Here is a 24,624-nt window from a genome sequence, read left to right on the forward strand (position 1 = left end):
CATTCGACAAGCCCCAAACTGTATCCGCCGCCGTCGTGGTATTCAGTGGTACGAAATAGTTTCATCACAGTTCCTTCTCGCTTCCTCTTTTGTTGCTGGTGTCGGTGTGTGTCAAAAAAACGAGGGGAGTTTTATCGTTTTGCGTCGTTGGGATATTTTTGGTTAGACAAATTGGATTTCTGTATCTACAGTTACACATAGATACAGGTATGAAAAAGTAAATTCTTCCTTTCTTATTTCTGTATGCGTACATGTAGGTATCTTTTGTTGCTGTTTGCTTGTGGGTAAATTAAGTAAGTGTTAGATACTGGCAAATGGAATTGAAAAATCTGTAAAACCAACAATAGATGCATCCATATATCTATACCAGGGTTCGGACTTTACTTCGATCGAAGTAGATTTACTTCGATTTTGGGAAAAAAATAAAATCTACTTCCCTACTTCTCTTTTTCAGGATCTACTTCTATTTCTTGATTGAAAAATATTTTTCAAATAATAAATTTAGACAAAGGGATTTAACTTCAATTTTAAATCTGGTCGAGGCATTGAGAAATAAAGCTCAACTGAAATCTCAAAAGATGAATGGAGGTCAACTATTCTTCGAATTCAACACATAAATAGGTTTATCAAAGTAATTTTGAATGATTTTGAAGAATTCCTGATCAAAAATTTGTTAGATTATGCTGAATTACCCGTTTTGCCCCAAAGCACCGTTACAACCACTAGATATGAAAGGATTTTTTGGAAACGATCATAATAAAAAAAGTAAAGAAAAATAATTTTGTTAAAAAATAATTTTTGTAAATAAATGTTATGAAAGTTTAATTTTAAAATCTACTTCCGAAATTTTGGATCTACTTCACTTTTTTTTCAAATTTGCTTCGAAATTTTGAAACTGAAGTCCGAACCCTGATCTATACCTTCCTAAATGTAATGAAAAACTAAGAACGCAGTTAAATATATGTTTATATATGTATATGTATGTAGGTATGTAGAATTGCAGAACGTGCGCCATGCCCATGATGATGACATATTTATCTTCTTTTTTTTGGTATAAGTTAAGTGTACCTCCTAATCAAAGCTTACATATATACAGTTAAGTTGAATCCAGAAATGATATAATAATGTTTAAGTGTTGGTGTAAATATTTTGCAAGTCGAGTGCGTCGTTGGATTTCGGTATACTCGTCAGTCGTCACTCGTCTCGTGTTATAGGTAGTTAGGTAGGTTTAAGTAGGTATATGTACCTACTTACATTTTTGAGCGCTGAACAAAAGAATCGAACGCTCGTCACATCATAGTCGCTGCCGTTTTCTGGTCCAGGCGATTTTAAACCGACTTCTTGATTAGTTGTATTTTTTTTTTGGATTTTTTATCTACCAACATGTATGTATGTAGGTATACCTACCTATCTCGGTGATGTTTAAAGATTCTTGACCTTTTATTATTTATTGATAGTAAGGTACCTACATAATGTACGTATATATTACCTAATCCAATTTTTTCCATCGAACTTACATAGGTAGGTTAGGTACATATATGCTTGATTAGAATTAATATCTACTTTGTGACTGGACTATACCAAGATGTAGGTAATCAATGTAAAATTAACTTACGTAAAAGCCTTTTCATAGCACTGCGATATACCTAGGTAATTGGAAACAAAAATTTACAACTTTTTGGAACCTGATCGGCCTCTTTTTGGTGCAAAATTTCAAAACATGTACATATGTAGGTATAGAGCTACTAACCTCCACGTTCAAAATCTTGATAATGCAAAACACCCAATATTTTTTCAGAAAATCTAATTTGCCATAGGTATCTAGCAAAAAAAGTGCATCCCTCAGACCAAAGAGGGAGTCACTCGTCTCGTGTTCTTAATTAATTCTTAAACATTTTTGCTCGGCTAAATTTTGGAGAGAATTTTACTTAGGAGGTCCAAACTTTAAAAAATCGCCGCGATTATTCAACCTAAAACTTGATTATAGGGTTGCTTAAACATCGATAGGCTATCGATAGTAAAAAACTATCGCGTACATCGATAGCTTAAAAAAACTATCGATAGATTTGCATTCCACAAGTTTATTAGTTCTAAATGTCATTATCAATCACACTTTTTTATTCTTATGAGAATCACCACCAGATTTTCATCACTTCCGATTTACCCTTTTTTCTGGAGTGATGGAACGAAAATGAGAGTAGATTTTTTATATGAAAAAAACCTTGCCTAACAAATACTAAAACAAATGTCAAGTGTGCAAAAATAAGTTCTAAAAAGGAACCTACTCTCATTGGAGAGGAGGAAAGCGACACATTCTCTGTCTCTGACCTTAATTAAAATTGTGTTGTGTCTTTTGTCGTTGTCGTGTTCCTTCACTCCACTAAGGATACTCGAGATTTAATCTTATTTCTAGAGTGATGTTGAAAATAAATTTTTTTTTTGTCGCTAAGGAAAACAAAATCTTAAAAAGTTAAAAAAAAACTCAGTGGAGTAAAGAAAAGCTACATATACTTAAACTCGTATGTTTTGTTTTTGTTCATGTTTCTGTTTAAGCCTGGTACGCTGCTCGCACTAAATTTTAGCTAAGATAAAATTCCCATACAAGTTATCGATAATTTGTATGGGACTCATTTTAGCTCGGCTAAAATTTTTCAATAATCTGTATGGGAGCTAAAATTTAGCGAACCTACTCTCATTGGAGAGGAGGAAAGCGACACATTCTCTGTCTCTGACCTTAATTAAAATTGTGTTGTGTCTTTTTTCGTTGTCGTGTTCCTTCACTCCACTAAGGAGTATACTCGAGATTTAATCTTATTTCTAGAGTGATGTTGAAAATAAATTTTTTTTTGTCGCTAAGGAAAACAAAATTTTAAAAAGTTTAAAAAAAACTCAGTGGAGTAAAGGAAAGCTACATATACTTAAACTCGTATGTTTTGTTTTTGTTCATGTTTCTGTTTAAGCCTGGTACGCTGCTCGCACTAAATTTTAGCTAAGATAAAATTCCCATACAAGTTATCGATAATTTGTATGGGACTCATTTTAGCTCGGCTAAAATTTTTCGATAATCTGTATGGGAGCTAAAATTTAGCGCGAACAGCGTACCAGGCTATATAAATTATTATCGAGCTAAAATTAAGATCGATCTGCGTACCAGGCTAAAGCCTGGTAGCTCGCGCTAAATTAAATTTTAGCTCCCATACAAATTATCGAAAAATTTTATTCGAGCGGCTGAGCGCGTCTGAGCGTCAAAACTAAATTAAAACGTATGAAAATGTATGGGGGTGGCCACATACACCCTGAGCGGCTGAGCGGCAATCCTGAGCGTCTGAGCTCTGAGCGATGTCGCTCAGCTCTGTTCTATTTTTTTTTTTTGAAATCCTGAGCGACGAACTACATTATATACTAAATTACCACGAACATTTTAGAGGTGTTCTTCCACGCTGGCAAAACCACTGCGTAAGCTTTTTCATCTGTCCTACTCTACTGGGCTCGTTCCGAGTGGATGGAAAACCGCATTTGTCCAGCCTGTCCCTAAAAAAGGCGAATCCTCCTCACCCTCCAACTATCGACCGATTGCACTCACGTCCCTTCTTTCCAAGGTCATGGAAACGCTAATTAATTTCCAGCTTAAGAAATATCTCGAAGAACGGAAGCTTCTTAATGGCTTTCGTAGCAATAGGTCCACTGGTGATCTGATGGTATATCTCACCGAACAGTGGAACAAATCTTTGCATCGTTTTGGAGAAAGCAAGATTATTGCGCTTGATATTTCAAAGGCATTTGATAGAGTTTGGCATCAAGCTCTCTTATCGAAAATGCATGCATTTGGTATCGATGATTCTCTTCTTCATTGGATTAGAAATAACCTTTCGGGCCGTTCAAATACAAGTCGTATTGGATGGTTTCAAGTCTGAAACCCACAAAATAAACGCTGGTGTGCCCCAGGGCTCCGTTTTGTCTCCGACTCTCTTCCTCATTTTCATAAATGATCTGCTCTCTGAAACTTCTAATCCATTAAATTGTTTCGCTGATGTTAGTACCCTCAGTTTTTCATATTCGTTTGAGGATTCACACCCAAGTCTTTCGGATGTGGAACTTCAACGACAAAATATGATAAGCTCATTAAATTCTGATCTTGACAGCATCGTTCAATGGGGAATAAGAAATCGTGTAGAATTTAATGCATCAAAAACACAATGCTGCTTACTATCATTAAAACGGAATCTTCCACCCATGCCACTATCAATGAGTGGCACTTGCATCGAGAAAACTGACAAACTTTCCATTCTCGGTATGAGTGTAACAAACCACCTTCTGTGGAACGAACACATATTCGATGTCGCCAAAAAAGCTGCGAAATGTTTAGGTTTTCTCCGAAGATGCAAGAAATTCTTCTCATCTTCTGATCTAGCTGTAATCTATAAAGCTTACATTCGACCAAAACTTGAATACAATTGTCACATCTGGGCAGGTGCTCCGATAACGTATTTGAGTTTCTTGGACAGAATACAAAAACGTGCTTTCAAAATGATAGATGATAGATCGGTAACTGAGACAATTGCGTCCCTAGACCACCGACGTAATGTGTCATGTCTCTCCTTGTTTTATCGCTATTTTTATAAACAATGTTCAGATGAAATAGCTAGTTGCATTCCTCCTCTGAAAAAATTTAACCGTAATACTCGCGCTTCTAGGAATGCTCATCAGTTTACCCTTGAGCCCAACTTCGGACGTACCGTCAAATACAGAGGTTCTTTCTTTATCCGCACCACACGAATGCGGAATATATTACCCGCCTCTGTTTTTCCCTGCCATTTTAATGTCCAGAGCTTTAAAACTAATGTGCATCGGTTTCTCCTTTTAAATCCCTCCCTATTTTCCTGAAGCTCGCACTGTGTTTAACATATTAAGGGTATTTAACTCCCTTTAGTGCGCGTTAATTATAAAAGAAAAAAATGGTGAAAATTATGGTTTCTTTTGAAGAAAAATATTTAAAATATATAAATTTTTTTCGTTAAAATAAAAAAAAATAATAAAAAGGCCCCGGCAGGAATCGAACCTGTGACTCGCAATACTCGCATCGTTGTCTGTTTAAGAAGCTATAGCCTAAACGGATGGATCAATTCTCTTCAAACTTGGTATGTAGCAGTTTTTGGAGATTGTGCAGATGATTCTATGGAATTAATTTTTTTAGAACCTTATCTAACCATACCTGTGATGCACCTATTCTAGAAAAGTATAATTTTCTCAAATACTCTTTTAACGATTAAAACAAAAAAAAATTAAGTGTGGGTTTTTTTACAAGGCCTATCTTTTAACAGAAAAAGATTTTTTCGAAAGTCATTATTAACGGTACCTGTCATAGAACCGTTTTTTAAACTCTGAATTTCTCTCAAACGACTTATTAAATTTTATTAAAATTTTTTATACAAAAGCATTTATATAGTCTTAGTATAAATCAAAAATAAAATTTCAAAGAAATGCATTTTTGGATTTTTGAAAAAATGTTGAATTTTTTTTTTTTTTTGAAAAATCAAATTTTCCAAAACAGGTCATTGAATTCTTTTGAAATTTGGGTTTTAGGTGTTGATCTATATTTACTACAATATGGCATACGAACTTTATTTAATTTAGAATTATAAAATAAAAAAAAAATAGGCACTTCTAGGAATCGAACCTGGGACTCCCACGTGCGAGCTGAATACTCATCGAATATTTTGCACTTGTAGGGTTTTGAAATTGCCGCTAAGGATCGCCGATCAGGACGTGGCCACCTCGTCGCTTAGGATTGACGCTCAGCCGCTCAGGACGTGGCCGTAGCCTAAAGCGACAATTTTCTGCTCGTTTGCCATTCACAATACCTATGTTTTTATAAATTTTGTTCTTTTCTCTTGAATTAAATATACAAGTTTACCTCATTAGGGGCATTCCATGAAAAATGGTAACTTTTTATAATTAGGAAAAAGAGTAATAGATGGGATTTATTGCAATGAAAAACTTCTTTAGAGGCAGAAAAAAAGTGTTTGCGAACTTAACTCCTAAATCGATATTCACCTTGCCAAAGTTTTCATCAAGTTTTAAGTAAAAATAAACGCTTAAACGTGGTGCACCTAATGTCGCATACGTTACGCAACATTTGTATCTAATTAATGGTAACTTTATTTGTTAAATTGCGACTTGTGGACGTAGGACGTTTCATTACATAGAAGGGATAATATAAAATTATTTCTAAGTGTTCAAATCGATCTAAAAACTGTTACGGCACTTAAAATCTATTTCAAACACCAAAAAACATGCCAAAATTTCATATACGTTACAATGGAAAGCTCCATTAGTTGGTGTACCTATACTATTTTTAAATATTTTTTAAAACTAAAAACCCAAAATTGGACATAGAACAATTCCTATAAAGGACGTTTTTTCCTTAAATAAAAAGTGGACTTAGAATAAAATATGATGGCACTTAGAACAATCAGGAATACTCGGGCTCATTTTCAAAAGGCTACTTCCCTGTTTTTATTGTTCTATGTCCCATTAAATTACACCGGCACACAAAATAAAAAAAGTGTCATGTACCAGGAACCAGACCTATCTTTATATATGTTTTCGGGCACGCTGAATCCGAATTTCAAGTCCGTTTGACCCTGTCACCCTCCAGTTTTGAGTAAAATGCAAAAAACTCAAAAAAGGAAGTTTTTTTGCCGTTTTTTGGGGTCTTTTTTACATTTTTCTCAAAACTGGAGGGTGACCGGGCAAAACGGACTTGAAATTCGGATTCAGTGGGTCCAAAAACATATAGAAAGATGGGTCTTGCTCCTGGTACATACAACTTTTTTTTTTGTGTGCTGGCACTGTCGCGAAATGTCGCTTTCATCCCCGGCACACAAAAAAAAAAGTTTCATGTACCAGGAACCAGACATATCTTTCTATATGTTTTTGGATCCGCTGAATTCGAATTTCAAGTCCGTTTTGCCCGAACACCCTTCAGTTTTGAGAAAAATGCAAAAAACTAAAAAAAAAGTCATAAAAATCCAAACAAAATGCAGTCACAGCTCAAAACTGGAGGGTGACCGGGCCAAACGGACTTGAAATTCGGATTCAGCGTGACCAAAAACATATAGAGAGATAGGTCTGGTTCCGGGTACATGACACTTTTTTTATTTTGTGTGCCGGTGTTACCTATATTAGGTATCTGCGGAATGAAATTTTTTTTGACAAAAACGAAAAGAGCACCCTCAAATTAGTAAAACTGCATCATTAACTCATTTTCGGTAAAAAATGGATTTAGAACAATTTTGCTTTACGCCCACGATATGTACCTACCTACCTACAAGTTTTTGAATAGCATGTCATTGTATTATTTTGCAGTTTTTTTTCAAACTAATTTTGCAGTTTTTTTTTTTAATTTCCCACAAAAAGTTATATTTGGACGTGCTTCCCTTTTGATTTTTTTTACTTTAGGAACTGTTGTGCCGACATTAATAATGTACTTATCTTTAAGCACCTACTTATGTATGTTAATACGTAATACCTGTTAAGGGTGAAGAAGAACTAAAACGGCAAGTAGGTAGGTATGTACCTACTAACCAAACCATTGAATAATGAAATGTTGTAATTATTCAATGGTAGGTACTAACACCAATTATGATCTTGAATACAATTTTGAATGGCAGCCTGTAAAAATAAAACCTTTCGCTTATCTAAACCTTCCTACCACAAAAAAAAACGCAAAACTTGGCAACATAGCTTCATGGGTAGATAAGAATAAAACAAGAACCCATTGAAGCATTATTTTGTTTTTGTTGCGTCCCGTGGCTCGCCGTTTTATAGTTTAACGCATATATCTAAAACAACAGCTGTAATCGTATAATTCTCGATTGTTGTTTGCTTCCTCTGGTTGACTATTTCATGCAATCCAACACAACAAAGCCTTTTGGTTTTTTGTTTTCATCTATATTTTCTTTTCTTTAGCTCGCAAATTCGCATTTTACTTTATGTATGTACATACACTTTTGTGTGTGTATTATTTTGTTAACATAGAATTGTGAACTTATACATATATCTATATATACAACAAATAGTATCGCATCGGCACAACACGGTAAATAAAAAAAAAACATGAACGACGAGTGACTGCGACGAAGTTTTTGCTTTTGTGTATGAGGTTTCTATGTATCCATATACGAAGCATCTATGTATATAGCATGCACACAAAGGAACTTATTTCCAAGCCACACTAGACACGGTACTACATAGCGGCTGCACAGAAATCATGGCAAGAAGAACTCGCTTGCCATGTGCCGTGCTGTGTATACTCAATCGAACGCTAGTGTAAACCTGTGAATCAACTAGCTTTAACGTGTAGCTGGTTGTAAGATTTTCATTAGTATCCATTTCTTTTCGTAGAAAACCAATGTTCACACGGGAGATAATTTATTTGAACGATAAATAAATGTCGCATAAAAACTTAGCACCACTAGAGTTGGCCAAGTCTGCTCTCGCTCTTTTGCAAGAGGGTTCGGATAGTGAAGATGAAATATTAGCTCTAAGTTTGGTCACATCTGCAGTTGCTCTGCATTTGCTTAAACAACCAAAGTATGGAACAAAAATACGCCGCATTGCCGTTCAAGATGAGCTCGATGATGACTTCAATAGCTATTCTAAAAGTCCATCGCCGGATAGATCAATGACTGTACGACGACTTCCAAACATTCGTCCGGAAATGCGCCGTCAGATTGTTATGAATTCACCGCCTGCTCCTATTGAAGAAAAGATTGAAGATAGCGGTGATGCAGATGACGAAGACTTTAAGATCGAACTTCATTCGACGCCAATGAATGGGGAGCAGTTTAATGACACGGAAACGAACGGCGATGTCAAAGACGGAATACAAGACTCTGACAAAAAACGTCGAAAACAATGGTCCCAGTTCGAAGACGAACGAAGACGAGTACTCCTCGGTCTGAAACCCACCGATTCACTTGACCTATTCTGTGCCGAACCCAAAATTACTGACTACATGAGTCTATTCTTGGACTTTCTCAAATTGGACATAAACACCTTCAACTTACTCTTATCACTTATCAAAAAAGATATCGATCATCAAACAACCTGCATGCGAATGACTGTTGCATCTGAACAACGTTTGGCAATAATTTTGAGGTACCTGGCCGCCGGAGAAACTTATATTACCATGGAAAGGAATATCAAAGTATCAAGATCTTTTCTCTGCGTCAACCTGCCACAGTTATCAAAAGCACTTTGGACAAATTTACAGGAGAAATATTTAAAGGTATAACTATATCTTTTTATTTAAGTTTACATTAACAGGAAACAAAACACATTAAACTAGACGCAATTTTGCATGCCGTCTATACTATCATTGGAGTCTAAACTTATATAACTTCCGTTGGCTGATACCTCCGAATTGGCCAGCGATAACTTTCGGTTATTTGCACGACGTCTTTTCGGCAGGACTCTGTCCTGCTCAATACCTCGTCTGAGGACACATTGTATCTCCCACATAGTGTCGGTGCGAATCGTTTCATCAGAAATGAGATCCAGTTGACTTTTCACAAGATCTCCTTCCCAGCTACTTTGGCTTTTTATTCGGTTGTCTGCTCTCAGCTCCTTTGCTGCTACTCTGTTTTGAACAATCTGCTGTGTTAGTGCAATCGTCTCGTAGAATTGTTCGTTAATATCTTCGATATTGTGTTCATTGTTTGGTTCCTCCAAAACCGCTTCCACAAGCTATAATTAAACAAGAAAACAAAGAATACTATAAGCTTTTGTATTTATTTCAGTTGCCATCATGTGAAGCTGAATGGGCAAATAAAGCGGAAGAATTCGACAACCAATGGCATTTTCCCCTATGTCTAGGAGTCTTGACACGACGGCACTTCAAATTCAAGTCGCCGCGGACAGCGAACTTGCTTGCCTTGGTCGATGCAAACAGCAAATTTTTACATGTTGCTATAGAAAAGGAAGAAGAAAGTGTCTATTTGGCCCAAGATACAGCCCCTCCACCACAAAGTATCGGTAACAACAGAGTGCTACCGTATGTCTTCATTTCGGAAAACGGCTTTGACTTAGATGACCATATTCTGACCCCTTTTGTTTACACCGATACAATTGCTCGGCGGGATTTTAACAACCGCTTGAAAGCTGCCGCTCAAGTTGCTGATCACGCGTTTCGATTACTCGTGAAACGCTTTAAGATTCTTTCGTCGCAATTGAGCATATCTCAGCCCAACTTAGAAGACGTTATCAAGGCCTGTTGCATCTTGCACAACTTTCTAATCGAGCATAATTCGGATTTGTATGCAGCACAACCTGACGAGGAGTACACAGAAGCTGGACCTGAAGTTATAGCTTTAGGTGGAGTTACGCATTACAATGAAAACGCCGAGGCCATGAGAGAGGAGTTTGCAGATTACTTTGCAAATGAGGGAAATGTACCTACCTTTGATGTCAGGATGTTGGATGACGACATTGGAGCATCTTCGTCTAACGTCGTCGTAGATGTCATGTCACTCTGAGCACGAAGCCTTGGGTTTTCTTCTGGTCTTTGTAAACTTTCCGTTTTGTGTTCGGTGTCACCGTTTGTATTCGATGGAGCATCTTCAATCGCGTTCTATAATTAAAAAAAATAAACTTTTAACGTTAAATAATAAAAGAAAACTTTAAAAAATTACTTACATCTACGGTTTTTGAGTTTGAATTTGAAGGCGTACAATACGGCGAACTGTTATACCGATTATTACAATATGGTTTCAACCATTCCATTTTTTTGAAACACCAGAACTTTGGTTTGTATTTTTTGCTCCGCACCATGCATCGCAGGTCCTTGTTAAACTGAGCGCGAAGAATTTGAATTTTGGTTTTCAGATTCTCAACACTAACTTTAAGGCCCAATTTATCTAGTAGCACTTTGCAAATGCTCTCAAGGCATAGCTGTCTTTTGGAACGATTTAAATAGTCTGGATGCCGTTGATCATAAAGAGTTTTTTTTTTCCGCAGCTCGTTAAGAATGATTTCGATTGATGGCTTTGTCCACATGCCACTCTGTTCGTTCGATGATTTTTCTTTCCTCATTTTCAAGCCGTTTTCTGTGCTGCTTGCTGTTTGCTGTACCAGAGCACAACTCGAACTGTTTGTGTGTAGCTGTAGCGTGCTCGTCGAAGTTTACAACAACGATGAAGAGGAGAGAAGCAAAGAAGGCGGTAAATTGCCTCAGTTTACACGAACGAATTTTTGTTGCATGTATGTGTGAACTATGTGCTGTATTCGCTGATGTATCTTTTTCCCCTATATAAAGTGGGTGCAGGCAGACAACAAATTTGTGCTGGCTGCTTGGTGCTGTTTGTACTTGATGTCTGACTGCTGGTTGCCAGCTCGAGTGTACGAACGAATTATTTTCGGTGAGTGGTAGGTAGGTATCTATCTATACTTATATTATGTTTATTGCTTATGACATTTTACTTTTCGAAAATTTATAATGGGCATTTAATATCTATTGCTCTTGGTTGCTTTTGTTTTTTAAATGCATCTATGATGCTGATATTTGTGTATATCATGATTATGGGTTTGCAGTTGCAGGGTTAATGGACATGTTGCTGACCTTATGTTTTTCAGCTGAGTAAATACTTGCATACGTGGGTATTTGTATTTTTATAATTACACTGTGTTAGAAATTAAAAATCTTGTTAATTACTTTGGAAGTGACCTAGCACTCTAGCAGAGGTTGTAGCTTGTAGGTATTACTGAGTACATCAAAAATTTCAAGTTATCGTCAAAAAACCGTATTTCAATTTTTTCACATTTCAACAATTTTTTACTCAGTCATTTTTCGGTCAATTTCAGATTTTTTTACAGTTTTAAATAGAGGAATACTTGTTCTTTTTGAAAATATTTTTTTATTTTGCTCAAGCACCAAATTGGGTGTAGATTTTATGGACTGAATCTCAAAGTACAACATTTTTTAACCGTTTTTTTTTTTTTTAATTCGGAGACCGTTTTAAGCTACATTTTGTGTTTTTAAATTTTTTTTTATCAAAACAATTTTTACTCATAAAAATTAGTTAGGAATTGTGGAAGTTATGATTTTTTTATTTCAATTTATTGGGACAATCGAGGAAATGAAAAACTAATTTCTTTGATTTGTTATGGTCTTAAATTTTAAGAAAATATGTTATTTTTTGAAACTACGTTTGAAAAATTTTGATATCGTTTTTGGTTGCTCAGATATAAATTTTAAATGTTGTTCATTTTTTCTTGACCATGATAAAACAAGCTCACAAAAAAAAAGTGCCAATACTTTTAACCGGACCCGTCTATCTTTATGTATTTTGGCGTGTTGTCAGTTTTGCCCAAAAACCCTCAAAATTTTGAGGAAATTGCAAAAAATCATGAAAATTTGGGTTTTTTGCAATAAATTGAAATTTCTTTCTCGAGTAAAAAAATCATAACTTCCACAATTCCTAACTAATTTTTATGGATAAAAACTTTTATGGTTCAGCATGAATAGAACAGTAAAACTGTTCATAAAAAAAATTTTTAAAACAAAAAAAAAACAAAATGTAGCTTAAAACGGTCTCCGAATTAAAAAAAAAAAAAAACGGTTAAAAAATGTTGTACTTTGAGATTCAGTCCATAAAATCTACACCCAATTTTTTGCTTGAGCAAAATAATATTTTCAAAAAGAACAAGTTTAAAACTATACACAAATCTGAAATTGACTTAAAATTTTGAGGGTCTATGAAAAATTTCAAGTGCCCAGATATGATGTACTCAGTAATACCTACAACCTCTGCTAGAGTGCTAGGTCACTTCTAAAGTAATTAACATGATTTTTATTTTGTAACACAGTGTTATTATACCTAGAAGTTTATGGTAGGTAGGAATGTTTTTCAGTGATATTATTTTCGGGCAGGTAGGTAAGTACAAATTAGGTAGGTAGGTAGGTATAATGCTATATTTTTCTTAAATATCTAGGTGTTATTAATAGTTGGAGGTGATAACAAGGAAATATTACAAAAGAAGTTATTAGTTATTTATAAAAAGTTAACAGTGGCCTGATTATGGAATACGAAGTCGATCGTTTAAGATTCGATGTCCCCCTTTCGATTCGCCGCGAATCGCTCAATTATGGAATTCGAAGCGAATATTTCCAATATTCCAGTCTGTCTAAACACGTATACTTTTTTTCTTTAAGCCTGGTACGCTGCTCGCGCTAAATTTTAGCCAAGATAAAATTTCCATTAAAGTTATCGATAATTTGTTGGGACTCATTTTAGCCCAGCTAAAATTTTTCGATAATTTGTATGGGAGCTAAAATTTAGCGCGAACAGCGTACCAGGCTTTAGCTCGGAACAAACAAACAGTTTATGAAAAACAGCAACAAAAATTTCTTTCTAAATAAAACAAATACTTCACATTCGCCTCCTTAAACGATCGACTTCGTATTCCATAATTAGGCCACAAGGCCCGGATTTTAATGCACTAAAAAATAAAAAAAATACGCCTAAAATTTGCGCTTAAAATAACTTTTCGTGGGACCTATTCTGGTTGTGTGAATAAGTGAATCGAAAATATATTCACTTTTTCACTCTTAAAACCGATTCTCGTTCTCTAAAAAAATATATAAAACTGTACCGAATTTGAGCGTATTGCGATAGAAATTGCAAAATGTTTTGACGTCGATAGCAAATTCATTGGCTGCTTTTATTCACGAAAAGAGAATCACCACATGAATAGTAAAAGTGAAAACAATGTGAAAACTATTTGTTCGTTTCACTTATTCACAGAACCAGAATAGTCCCCTAGAAGTTTTTAAAATGAAAACCGACACTTTGGCGATTTGGTCTCAAAATTTTTTTGTATATATAAAAAAAAAAGCATTTATTGTGAAAATATGCTCGATGAGTACGGTGACCATATTTCTACGGGCAAAACCCGGGACAGGTAAAAAATTCGTTGGATTGTTTTGAAAACATTGGTTTTTCAAAAAAAAAAAAAACAAATTATAAAATCATAATTTTTCCTAATTTTGATATCAAGATTTCTTAAACTATTTTATGTAAACATTTTCGTTAAGGCTTGGCCACACCGGAGGGTACGCGGTATAGCGGTAACGATATTTGTACTAAAAAAATTCCAAACCTGAACGTTGATGTGTCAGTTTGGAATTTTTTTCATACAAGTACCCTCACCGCTACCCGTACCGCTACCGCATACCCTCCAGTGTGGCCAAGCCTTTAAATTCATTTTAGTCGTTTACGAGGAAGTCAGAAATCAAGAAAACGGGTTTATAATAGGTACTGTTAATAACTTCTTAAAGAATATTTGTTTAATCAAAATAGTGAAGCTGTTTTTAACATTTTAATTTAATTTTACTTAAATGACTTTCAACGACAAAATATGATAAGCTCATTAAATTCTGACCTTGACAGCATTGTTCAATGGGGAATAAGAAATCGTGTAGAATTTAATGCATCAAAAACACAATGTTGCTTACTATCATTAAAACGGAACCTTCCACCCATGCCACTATCAATGAGTGGCACTTGCATCGAGGAAACTGAGAAACTTTCCATTCTCGGTATGAGTGTAACAAACCACCTTCTGTGGAACGAACACATATTCGATGTCGCCAAAAACGCTGCGAAATGTTTAGGTTTTCTCCGAAGATGCAAGAAATTCTTCTCATCTTCTGATCTAGCTGTAATCTATAAAGCTTACATTCGACCAAAACTTGAATACAATTGTCACATCTGGGCAGGTGCTCCGATAACGTATTTGAGTTTCTTGGACAGAATACAAAAACGTGCTTTCAAAATGATAGATGATAGATCGATAACTGAGACAATTGCGTCCCTAGACCACCGACGTAATGTGTCATGTCTCTCCTTGTTTTATCGCTATTTTTATAAACAATGTTCAGATGAAATAGCTAGTTGCATTCCTCCCCTGAAAAAATTTAACCGTAATACTCGCGCTTCTAGGAATGCTCATCAGTTTACCCTTGAGCCCAACTTCGGACGTACCGTCAAATACAGAGATTCTTTCTTTAGCCGCACCACACGAATGTGGAATATATTACCCGCCTCTGTTTTTCCCTGCCATTTTAATGTCCAGAGCTTTAAAACTAATGTGCATCGGTTGCTCCTTTTAAATCCCTCCCTATTTTCCTGAAGCTCGCACTGTGTTTAACATATTAAGGGTATTTAACTCCCTTTAGTGCGCGTTAATTATAAAAAAAAAAAAAAAAAAAAAAAAAAAAAATCCAATTCAACATTTAAATATGTCCTTAAAACTCTTGAAACTAAGCCGATTTTTTCCCCTTTCATATCGTCGGTCCAAAGGAAAAACTCACTAATTACATAAGATTTCTATAGCAGTTAGTGAGTTTTTTCTTTGAGCAGACGATGTTGTTCACTTTTTCTGATGTAGCTTTTCAACCTGACAAACACCAGCTAAAACTAAATAATTGACGAAAAAGTTAAAAAAAACTAATGCTTTTATACGAAAAATTAAAAAACTTTTATTTACCAACCACTGTTTTCTTGTTTTCCGTACAAAGTATTTAAAATTTTGGATACAAAAATCAGAAAATGTAGAAATACGGGACAATCACGGGACAAATTACAAAATACGGGACACTTATACGTCTCGGGTTTCTTAAATAAAAACCCGGGACAAGCTATAGAAATACGGGACAGTCCCGGGCAAACCGCGACGGATGGTCACCGTATCAATAAGCCAAAATATGCATTTACTCCGTGTGTGAATTGCGTTAAATAGTTAACCCCGTGTAAAATTTTTGAGGTGAATAAAAAAATTTCAGCTGTCCTGTATGGCTTATTGTTTAACATTTATCTCTGCCCCTTTTCTGCCATGATACTCCTCTTTTATAAAAAAAAAAAAAACAAATCAAAACCATCTGCAAAAAAATTTAACCTAAATTTAACCAGGTCCCAGAGCCCATTACATTTTTAACAACTGAAATTTTTTTTTTTCACCTCAATAGTGTCAAAAATTTTACACGGGGTTAACTATTTAACGCAATTCACACACGGCCTTATATCAAAATATGCAAAAATATGCGCTAACGATTGAATACCACTTTAAAGAAAATCTCCGAGGTAGGTAGATAATAATTCACCTTGGGGAAAATGTCCTTCCTGTGTAGAAGAGTTTTAGTTTAAATATTATATTTATGAAATTCTATTTATACCTCGGTAATATAGAATAAATACATTTTATGGGTTATCGTAACCTTTATCATTACCTAAACACCTTTTTCCGAACATCTTTAGTAGCCGAAAAATATTAATTCCATATTTGTATACAATACAAAGTAGCCGTGCAGTTTTCACTCAAAAATTTACATATAATTTCGAAATAAAATTTTCTGAAAGACCAACCAAGGGCTGTAAAATTTTGTTAAATGTTGTAATTGTATTTCATTTATTAGTTTTAAAAAAACTCTTGATACTATTTACAATTCAGTCTTTTTAAATTAAATTATTTCTAAGAAGATAGTTAATTTTAAGTTTAAATTCATTCAACATTGTTATAGCTTTTATATCTCTAGGAAGAAGATTAAACATTTGAACTCCTTTGTAAAGAAGATTATTTTGTGTTTGCGCTCTTCTGTTTAACGGGAGCCGGAAGTCGCCAATATTCAATGTTTCGTTGGTTATATATTCCACATTTTTCTGTAAATAAACAGGATAAATACTATTTTTGATTTTAAAGATCATGATAAGAGTATTGAATTTTAGACGTGACTCAACATTAAACCATTTTAAGGACTGTAACATTTGACTGATTGGGGTCATTCTATCACACTTTAAAATTGTTCTCATTGCCTTATTTTGTAAAACTTGAAGCATATTTTTGTTTGCAATACTAGACATACATATTATTGACGAACAGTAGTTGAAATGTGGAAATATTATGGTATTGTATACCGTTAAGCACAACTCTGAGAAATGTTATTTCTGATTCTTTTTAAAAAGCCCAGTTTTTTTGAAATTTTATTATAGACGTAATTTAAATGAAAATCAAATTTTAATTTATTGTCAAAGTACACTCCTAGTATTTGATAGTGTTCACACTTTCCCCCACTATTTACACACATACATTTAGTTTTCTTAACATTTATCTTTAATTTGTTCTTGCACAACCAATTGTTCGCAACATTGATCTCATTTTGCATAGTGCTCTCACAATCCTTAAAATGTTTGCCACATATGTATATAAGAGTAACATCAGCAAAGAAGCAAACTTAAGAAACAGTTAAAACTCTACCAAAGTCATTTATGTACAACAGAAATAGAAAATCTAAAAGTTCTGCTCCTTGTGGCACACCAATGGATACTTTTTTTTGAACTGGACGAAGTATCTTTTAACTTGACATTCTGCGTTTTATTAGTTCCATTTTATACCATATTTAAACAGTTTTTTTGTAAGTAATTCTATGTCGATCGTTTCAAACGCCCGTTTGAGGTCCAAGAAAACTGCCAGTATCGTGTTACCCTTTTGTCATTCCTTTTTCCATTCATTGATAATCCAGCATATCGAGGTTTCACAAGAGTGACCACGCCTAAACCCTGATTGCTCTTCACATAAAAATATGTTCCTAAACCTTCTCATATGTGGGTAACATGTTTATCGGTCTCTAATCCTCTGCTTTTTTTTTGCATTTTTAACTTTTTCGACAGGAACAATAACAGCATTTTTCCAGCTTTCCGGGAATGTTCCATGGTATAGTGACAAATTAATTATTTTAAGTAGAGATAGTAGAACCACATCTTCACAATCTGAAAGAATTATGCAGTTTAAACCCGAGCAATCGTTTTTTTTATTCATAACTTTAACCGCTTCTTTAAGATCATTTAGGGTGCTTTGATGAAACCGAAAAAGATTTTCATATGTTAGAATGTTATCCGAATGGTGATTTTCGATAAGCCTATCGAATCTTTTTACAGCCGTATCTCAGTAAAAAATGACCGCATCGTGATAAAATAAAAAGGATGTGAAAGCTCTTTAAACGATATTTATCAATAAAATGTTCAAATAAACTCAAAAAAAATTGATTTTGCTCATAAAAAAGTAACAAGAAGTAAGTCATTTAGAACTGCAGAAATATGGTGTTTTACTTCATCTCAAATGTTCAAACCTTCACAACAGAAAAACTGCTTGATGAATAAGCCTGAAACTTTGCATATTAGTTCCAGGTATATTAAGCTTCAATAATTAAGCCTCAGTTTAATCTTTTCACCCATAGAAATTAAATAGCGGTACATTTTCTAAAAAACCGTAAAAATGCCTATTTTGATAGCTTTCCTAAATTAATCTCAAAAATAAGAAAACATTTTTTTTTACAAAACAAACTTATTTTCTTTGTAGAGAATTGAATGAAGTTTTTAAATGTGTCCTTAAATTTTCTGTTTAGTGATCCGTTGTTGAGATATTGACAGTCAAAGTCAAAAGTATGGTTTTTGGTTTGATGACTGATATTGCAGTGTAAAAAAAATCGTAAGTTTGAAACAAAAGAAATTCTAAAGCCAAATAAAAAGCCTTTCTAAAAATAATAATCATTTTATCAGAAAAAATTTTCCCACTTCCTTACGAGAGAAGTAAAAACATAAAAAAATTAGAAAATTTTGGTTTTTGAACATTTGCAACAATTTTGCTATTTTACCGTTAGAAATAAAATAATTTAATATTTAATCCTAAAAGAAGAATAGAGCTTTCATATCCTTTTTATTTTATCACGATGCGGTCATTTTTTACTGAGATACAGCCTATCGAAAATCACTAAAAAAATCACGATTTTTTTTTGTTCCCTTAATTTTTTGGGCTAGTGTATTTAACGCAATTCACACACGGCCTAAATACAGCTTTGTTATATAAAAAAAATTCTTTTACGTTTAAGATTGCCTAATGCATTATGGAACCATCCTGCGCATTTATCATTCGTTGTATAAGTTCTTTGTAAAACCGAAAGACCTTGGTTTATTGCAAGATCAGCTTCTCTTTTTTATAATATTTTTTGTAAAATTTAAGCTCCTCTTTTTTTTCCAATCCTCTCCGCAGTGCTGTTTTAGGAGCTTGTCGACCTCTTCAATCTTTTCCTCGAACACCTTTTGGTAGTTTGTCTAACTCCATGAGAGCAAGGCTTTTTCCAGGTTTTATAACGGTTCGTGCCACTCCAACGTCGGACCTATAACTAAGCTCTTTCTTTCCCCTTACTCTGATAGAGGTTCCAACTTTGGTAATTAATAACAAATCGCTTTGTTGGCTTGAATTTAAAATGCCAAAATTTGGTTGGTTTCAGGTATTCATGTGCAACTTCTTTCCAATCGTACATTGGACAGTTTTCTGATCCATCAAATCTCACTACAGTTTCATTGTTTTTGAAGATTTTGAAGTATTCAGCTATATTTTAGTGAGAAATATATGATATACATATAGCCCCTTTTTGAAAGTAAAATCATTTTTGTATGAAAAATAGCACTGGTTTGAAAGTGATTAAAAAATACATAGCCCCAATTTGATTGCCTCGCAACTTTTCAAACTGCGATATCTTTTGATTTTAGGAACATTTTGAATTGAACTAATAATGTACTCTTTTAGCTTTCTTTGAGACGAAGATTTTGGGATACCACACACCATTCATGCCAAAAACTATTATAGCCCCGTTTTGAAACTTAATGTCACTCACTATACTTAGCTGAATTTCTCTTTCCAACTTTAAAAACTTTTAAAGATTTTTGAAAATTCCAAAAATAGGGACAATAAACCAGTGTAGGCAGTGGCGTATCCAGAAAAAATTTTGGAGGGGGCTGGAAAATTTTACTAAAATTTTTTAGAGGGTAAATTTGCGAAAAAATTTTCATTTCTTTTTATTAATCTTTGATCGAGAGTTAAACGCTGTGCTGCGGTACTGAAAGTGGTATAGTAGCATTATACTGCTCTCGACAGATTCGTACTACTGTCTCCTCCTTTCACATTCAGAGTACCTAGTGTTTTTTCAAAGTTCTCGTGTCCCAAACATTTTACACAAACAGCAAGGAGTTGAGTCATCCTTAAAAAAAAATACATTATTTCGTTCGAACTTTGTCATGTGCTGAATCCAAAACTGTTTACAGATTTATCCCTATCACGTCAAGAGTTTTTGAGCTATACTCTTCAATATTTTCGTTATATACGCCCATGTTCCACAATTCGATCGACAGTGAATTCAAATCACTTTTCAATTTCACGTGAAATGAAATATCAATATTCTTCATTTCGATCGGTTTCGAAAACTTCGAAATTGCTGCTAACTGTCAAAAATGAAGGATCTTCCATTTTTATTTTGTTTCTAAAGTGAAATTACTGCAATTGCAGATTCATTGAAAAAGGCCCCCAAATTCACGAACAGTAACATAGTGAATTGAATTCGATCAGAAAATCTAAATGAGTAAAAAAATGCAGAACGCCTATTTCACTTTCGGCAAGTAAATACGCAAAAAGTGGAATGCAGAACGTGAAAGTCTCAAAAACTAATTTTGAATGAAATGCTTTTTGATGTTTAATCCGAAATATATATGTATGTTTTTTCGTAATATGTTGCTGTTTCAATCCAAATCGGAAGCGCAAACTGCAATTTACTTAAAGAAACCTGTTGGCCACTTAGATTTTGAGATATCAAAAATTTCTATTTCCAATTTCTTTGAGAAAAATATTATTAAAAAAAAATGTAAATATACTTAAGACGATCAAATACGGAGTTTTGAGATTGAATAAGAAGTTTTGCAATAGGGGTATTCACGACCCGGTTTAACAAAAAGGTGTAAAAATGCAAAATTTTGTTTTCTACTACCGCAACTACAATAGACAAATTTTGCAATAGGGTTGGGGTATAGCAAAAGTGTAAATGTGTAAAAAAAATTTTAGTCTGTATATTTGGTTGTTTTATTTTAAGAAAATGTTACACTTTTACAACGATACAAGACCATTTGCATCGAATTGTGAATACCCCTAATAATTTAACAGTGATGTAATTGGAAGTCAAAATACTAATAAAATGATCTAAAGAATTCTGAATTGGACTAAAATCCGAAAAACAAAAATTATCCCAACCCTCATCGTCAGCTTAGGCTCTTACTCAAACAAACCCAAACAGCTGTTTCAGAATTTCGAGGGGGCTCGAGCATCTGTGCTGCCTCTAAATCTCTAAGATTTACGAACAAGTTTCAGTTAATCATGTAAATTATGATGAAATCAGCTAAATAAAAACATGATCTTGAAGGCTTGGGGGGGCTTGAGCCCCTGAGCCCCCCCCCTCAATACGCCACTGAGTGTAGGTAACACTATACATATACGATTTCTTTTCAGGCTGCTGTTATAAAACGAAAGTTGGAAATTGAGTTTTTATAGAGTAAAAAATTTTTTTTAGTTAAAAAGTTCTTTGTTTGACATCGCTCATTTCAAAAACCACTTGTTTTCATTTTTAAGGTCCATTCCCTATCACACTTATTTGTGTTTGGTTCACCAACCTTATTTCTCTCATTTCAATAAAAACAATCTGGTCTATTTATTAATGGTTATAATTACTCTAAATTTATGCAAAATTTTTCAAAATTTTTTGATAAGGTAAATGTACTACAAATTTGTCTCTTTTTTTTATTCATTTTGATCGAGAGAAAAGCGCTGTGCTGCGGTACTGAAAGTCGTATAGTAGCATTTTACTGCTCCCGACAACTTCGTACTACTGTCTCCTCCTTTCACATTCAAAGTAGCTATTTTTCCAAGTTCTTGTATCCCAAACATTTTACACAAACAGCAAGGTGTTTAGTAATCTTAAAAAAAAAAAACACTTTTTCGTTCGAACTTTTTCATGTGCTGAATTCAAAACTGTTTACTGATATATTCCTATTGGGGTTGGTAAATGCGTGAAATGCGCTACCGGTGGTCAAAACAAAAACTAAAATTAACATGACGGAAGGAGCTAGCATCCAACATTTTACTTTTTTTTGTTAGGTCTTTTGACATGGACGCCATTTTTAGAAATACAAAATGTAAACATCCGTCCTGTTAAAATTAGTTCAAAAGTTTAAACTACGGCGCTAGCAGTATGTGCTCTAATCGCCAATCACGTCTAGTTTTTGAGCTATACTCATCACTTTTTTCGGTATAAATGCCTATATTTCCGCAATTCGACTGGAAGTGAACTGGCATCACTTTTCAATTTCACGTGAAATTGATCTTCGATCGATTTCGAAAATGCTTCGAACTGTCAAAACTGAAGGATCATCCATTTTTATTTTGTTTCTAAATAAATAACTGCTACTTTGAACATGGATGCAATTTTATTGGAAAAAAGCAGAATTTAAAAGAAAAAATAAGAAGTTACATTTTGCGAGACATATGAAATATGTAAGTGAAATGCAGAACATGGGCGATATAATAATAAAAAAAAAAAATTTTAAAGAAAAATGAATTAGATAAAGTGTAAAGCCAATGAGGTTGCAAACACAGAGGCAGTGATGAATTATGATATTTCATGCCTCATGTGTTTTATGTATTTTGTATTAAATTAACAACAAATAAACATTACAAAACAATTAAGATATAAGTTTTGATAATATTTTATCCAAAAATTAAAGATTCATTGAAAGAGATACCAAGTTCACGAGCAGAAACAAAGCGAATTGAATTCGATCAGAAAATCTAAATGAGCGAAAAAATGTAGAACACCTAATTTCACTTTCGGCAACGCAAGTGAATGCTCTAAAAGTGAAATGCAGAACGTAAAAGTCTCAAAAACTAATTTTCAATGAAATTCTTTTGATCCGAAATATATATTTTTTAATAATATGTTCCTTTTTTAATACAAATCAGAAGCACAAACTGGAATTTGCTTAAATAAACCATTAGTTATGTTGACCACTAAGATATTGAGATATAACAAATTTGTATTTCCAATATTTTTGAGAAAAATATTATTTTTGAAAAAAAGTAATATACTCAAGACAATAAAATACAACGTGATTGCATAAGAAGCTTTGCAAAATTTAACGGTGATGTAATTCGACGTCAAAATACCAAACAAATTATTTGAAGAATTCTGAATTGGACTAAAATCCTGAAAATCTCAACGTCAACTAAGGCACTTACTCAAACAAACACAAACAACTATTTTAGAATTTGGAGGGGGCTTGATCATTTGAGCTGCCTCTAAATCTCTACGATTTACGAAGAAGTTTCAGTAAATCATGTAGATTATGATGAAATCATCTAAATAGTAATATGATTTTGGAGGCTTGGGCGGGGGGGCTTGAGCCCCCTGATCCCCCCACCCCCAAAACACCACTGCTCTTAAGTCCCTGAACTTAAATTGTTTTGGAATGACCGGTATAACTTGAAGGGGAAGGATTGTATTAACTTTTTTACCCAGAATAATCATCTACCTCTGAGCTCTGAGTAACCACTTTCAGCAAAAAAAATCTTTTTAAAAAAATATGACTTAAGTGGTTTTTGCAATTCAATTCAATCAAAAAAGAGAGAGCCAAATTTTAAATTTTTGAGTGCCAATGGGTGCCCAAGTGCCAAACCCATTTAAAAGTTTGGCACTTATGTGCCTGTTTCTGTAGAGCTGATGTGCAGTTGAAAGTACTAGATTCTACTCATGACTCATTAAAAAGGAACGCAGTCATTTAAATCTGCAAGTGGTGCCAAACACTCGAACATTTTCAACGATCGCTTTAATTAGAAGAAAGAAATGTTGATAATCAAAATTGACGATCGAAACAGTGACAGTCAACTATCAACTTAGCCGATTAAATTACCATCAAAAACCTCAATTACTCGTCTCATGTGTAGGTTAAAATAATAATGGTTGATGTTTCTGGGAAGTAAATACATAAAAAAAACTTTCGCATAGCCTATGCCGACATAAACATTTTAGAGCCTTATCATTTAAGATGAATTTCAAAGCACAATAACCTTATCGCTTTATTCGTTAGTTTGTGTTTCGTTTTGAATGGCTATCTGGCCCCAATTCGTTTAAAATTAGGAGCACTCTATCAATCACGTTCTTGTTATCTTATCAGTGTGTATTTTTATACCTAGCAAAGGTTTCCTGCCTGAATGGTGGGAGATTATGCAAAAGTTTACTTTGATTTTACTTGGTTCCAAAATTACGTACTTATATTTAAACAAAAAAAAAACTTTCTTATCTCGACAAACTTTTATCTCAGATTCCAGCACTTAGGTTCAGAATGAGATAAGGTTATACAGAGATAAGATTGCTGCCTGCCCGAATTGAAATAAATATTGCTTTTGTGATAAGTGAATTCACAGACCAATAAAACGTTTAGTGATAGTGAATAATAACACTGGTCGACAAAATATCATTTTCGGGATGATGATGATATTGATGAACATATTTTGTAAATGTCATAGATCATTTCTGGCCTTGCGTTCGAAATTCAGCACATAAAAAAATGTAATTTCGATATGTATCTGGTAAAATAAAACTAGCCGGCTAGTATAGTATTACTACAAATAAAGTATTGCAGCCCAGTAAGAACTAATCAAGTTTCTGCACCGTTTAGGTAATAAGGTCGG

The 24,624-nt window shown here is 34.0% G+C and overlaps 1 protein-coding gene across 1 annotated transcript; it reads left to right on the forward strand.

Annotated features, from left to right (window-relative positions):
* LOC129918667 (uncharacterized) lies at nucleotides 1-15,977 on the forward strand. The gene is made up of 3 exons (XM_055999296.1): nucleotides 1-207; nucleotides 8,407-9,292; nucleotides 9,804-15,977. The coding sequence occupies exons 2-3, from the start codon at nucleotides 8,453-8,455 to the stop codon at nucleotides 10,536-10,538; spliced, it is 1,575 nt and encodes a 524-aa protein (XP_055855271.1). The 5' UTR covers nucleotides 1-207; nucleotides 8,407-8,452; the 3' UTR covers nucleotides 10,539-15,977.
* Nucleotides 15,978-24,624: the final 8,647 nt, after the last annotated feature.

The sequence above is a fragment of the Episyrphus balteatus genome, chromosome 4 (genome assembly GCF_945859705.1).
Source record: "Episyrphus balteatus chromosome 4, idEpiBalt1.1, whole genome shotgun sequence".
Lineage (NCBI taxonomy): Eukaryota > Metazoa > Arthropoda > Insecta > Diptera > Syrphidae > Episyrphus > Episyrphus balteatus.